Raw genomic sequence first — 2,351 nt, 5'->3', positions numbered from 1 at the left:
CCGATGATTTTTAAGCCCATGCGTGCTAGACATTGGCAGAAAGCGTCGAAAAAGGACGAAGGTGTAGTAGTGTAACTGGTTTATTTGCATTTGCAATGAGATTTCATCACTCATGGAGGAATTTTCTTATGGAATTTTGGTGGGGATAGCCTTTATCACATGCTTATAGGCACATGCAAGACTTATATACGTGAAAGAATGAAGAGTCTTTAATAGACCATTACTCAATTAAAGCTTTCTACACTCGTAAATTTTCTCGTGTGGTGCTATGGTATTGTTGTATCATTTAGTTACAGTTCCACGTTACTGGTATTCTAGTTTCATTCCTTTCAATGTTACTTGAGGATTGGAGTCAATGGTATTCTAGTTTGATGCCTTTCAATGTCACTTCAGGGTTGAGGCCATAAGGAGCTTGGACCAAGATGGTGATGATCACCTTGTCTTCGTTTTGGAGCCCAATCCTTTTGATGTTGTCGCCGATCTCCATCTTCACATCAGCCACCATGTGCTGCTGCTCTTTACCAGCACTTGGAAGCACATTGAACGAGCCCACGTACTCCGCCCCGCTCGTCTTTGTATATTCGTCTGCATCCGGCAGGTTGACGAACACCTTCAGCTGCACGAACGTCTCCCTCTTCACTTCCACCCCTTGCAACACCAACGTTTCTGCCAGCTTCTCCGTACCCTTCACCCGCGCCCAAGGTCGCCTCACCACCGCAGCTAGCGTCTTTCCTAGCTTAATGCTCTTCGAGCTCTTCGTTGCTGGTGTGATCTCCTTCAATTTGGATGGTGTTGTCGCGGCTTTAAAAGTAGCATTGGAGGTGGAGGTCGGCTTCGGGACGTATTTTATCCACTTCTCGTCTGCTTCAACTTGCTCGTAACTTATTCCAAGGTTCTCGCAATCCAGAGCATCTCGGACCTTCACCGTTACTAGGTTAGCATGCTCGTCGTAAAACGCAAACTCCGCGTCAAGGAAATCGGGGTCCGTGTGGTCTTTGCGCCTTTCACCGGGTAGCTTTTTCCAAACGTCCCAAAGCCTGTCGATATTGGTATGATGAGCATAGAATATGGGATCCCGTCCTGCGGTCACGAAATTACCCATGTCGGCACCGAACATCTCCCGCGGATCGCCCGTCCATCCATGAACAACTCCGTGAATACTATTCTCTAAACTTCCAGCGGCAGGCGCATGTAATTCCGCTGAGATGTCGGTACCAGCTCTGCACATTTCATCCGAATTATTAGAAGACACGAGTTTTGCATGACCAAATGACTTATCCATCACTTACGAAAAGAAGCTAGTCCTGAGGAATGTGCTGAGCCCTAGTCGTCTAGCTCGTCGAGGTCTATCCTTACAGGGAGCGAGAATCTGTTGTGTTGCACTGGCACTAACATCAGTCTATTACCTGCAGGGACCTCCAGTGAAGAGCTCAGCCGTTGATGCAGTTACTACGGCCTGATACACCGCATTCAAATTTTCATCGATGATCTGCGATGTATGGGTCGTATTGGATAAATTGATAAGCTGGGGAGGGAGGTGATTCGGGTTCCGTTTGGAGTCGTAGAGTGCAGTGCCATTTTTAACAAACATGGAAGGCATAAGATTTCCTCCTCCTTGATTGTCCCAATTCCAAAATACGAGAGAGAAACTTGGGTCTCCTATCAGAGTCGCCAGGATTCTTTCGTGAAAATAGAGGTACCAACGATGCCAGGGAAGGAAAAACCACGACCCGTGTACTTGAAGCGTGACATTGTAACCGCGTTGATTGTAGGCGCCGTTGCAGACAGCACAGTGCATATCAGCCTGCATAGCAAGGCTCCTGGGGTCGTGAGACGGAAGCGCTCTCATGAGCTCATATGCTTTGTTGTATTTCTTGATATATTCCGCATCTGCCGTGTGGGCGGGCCGTCTGATCTTTATCTGCCGTGGATAATTCAGGAAGGAGAAGTTCACGGTCTTTTGAGGCAGGGGGAGGGAGCAGCCGAAGGTGTTAGCGGACTGGCAGTTCCTAATGTCGGGAGCTGTGATGGGCGTTCCTTGGCCTAAGCGAGGAAGCAGAATGCAACAGCAAAAAAGAGAGGCTAGCAGGATAGGGAGGGCCACAGGGCGGACCATTGCTGGTTGGGGCACAATGAGCTTAAGCTTAGGAAGGCAGTCAGCAATATCTAATTCACAATACAGCTGTAGACACCACAAACCTTTTTGTACTTTCAAGCAATGCTTTGAGGAGCTTTTAAACTATTGCTTTTATGTGCTTTTGCAAGCTTTCCTCTACAATCATATGCTGTCTTCGGCTAGTCATCATGTGACTATAATTGTGATTTTCATGTGAATTGACTCATGGCAATTC

At 47.4% G+C, this 2,351-nt stretch overlaps 1 protein-coding gene across 1 annotated transcript; it reads right to left on the bottom strand.

Annotated features, from left to right (window-relative positions):
* Positions 1-352: 352 nt before the first annotated feature.
* On the bottom strand, positions 353-2,116 carry LOC147879539 (polyphenol oxidase, chloroplastic-like). Its single transcript, XM_087371394.1, has 2 exons — positions 1,407-2,116; positions 353-1,220 (listed from the first exon to the last, which is right to left on the bottom strand). Exons 1-2 carry the CDS (start codon positions 2,114-2,116, stop codon positions 353-355), a joined length of 1,578 nt encoding a protein of 525 aa, XP_087227520.1.
* Between the last annotated feature and the right edge of the window lie 235 nt (positions 2,117-2,351).

This window comes from Dipteris shenzhenensis, chromosome 33, assembly GCF_047967505.1.
Source record: "Dipteris shenzhenensis isolate YYH24624 ecotype China chromosome 33, Dip_SZ_1.0, whole genome shotgun sequence".
In the NCBI taxonomy this organism is placed as follows: Eukaryota; Viridiplantae; Streptophyta; class Polypodiopsida; order Gleicheniales; family Dipteridaceae; genus Dipteris; species Dipteris shenzhenensis.
This window is presented reverse-complemented; position numbering and strand designations above follow the sequence as displayed.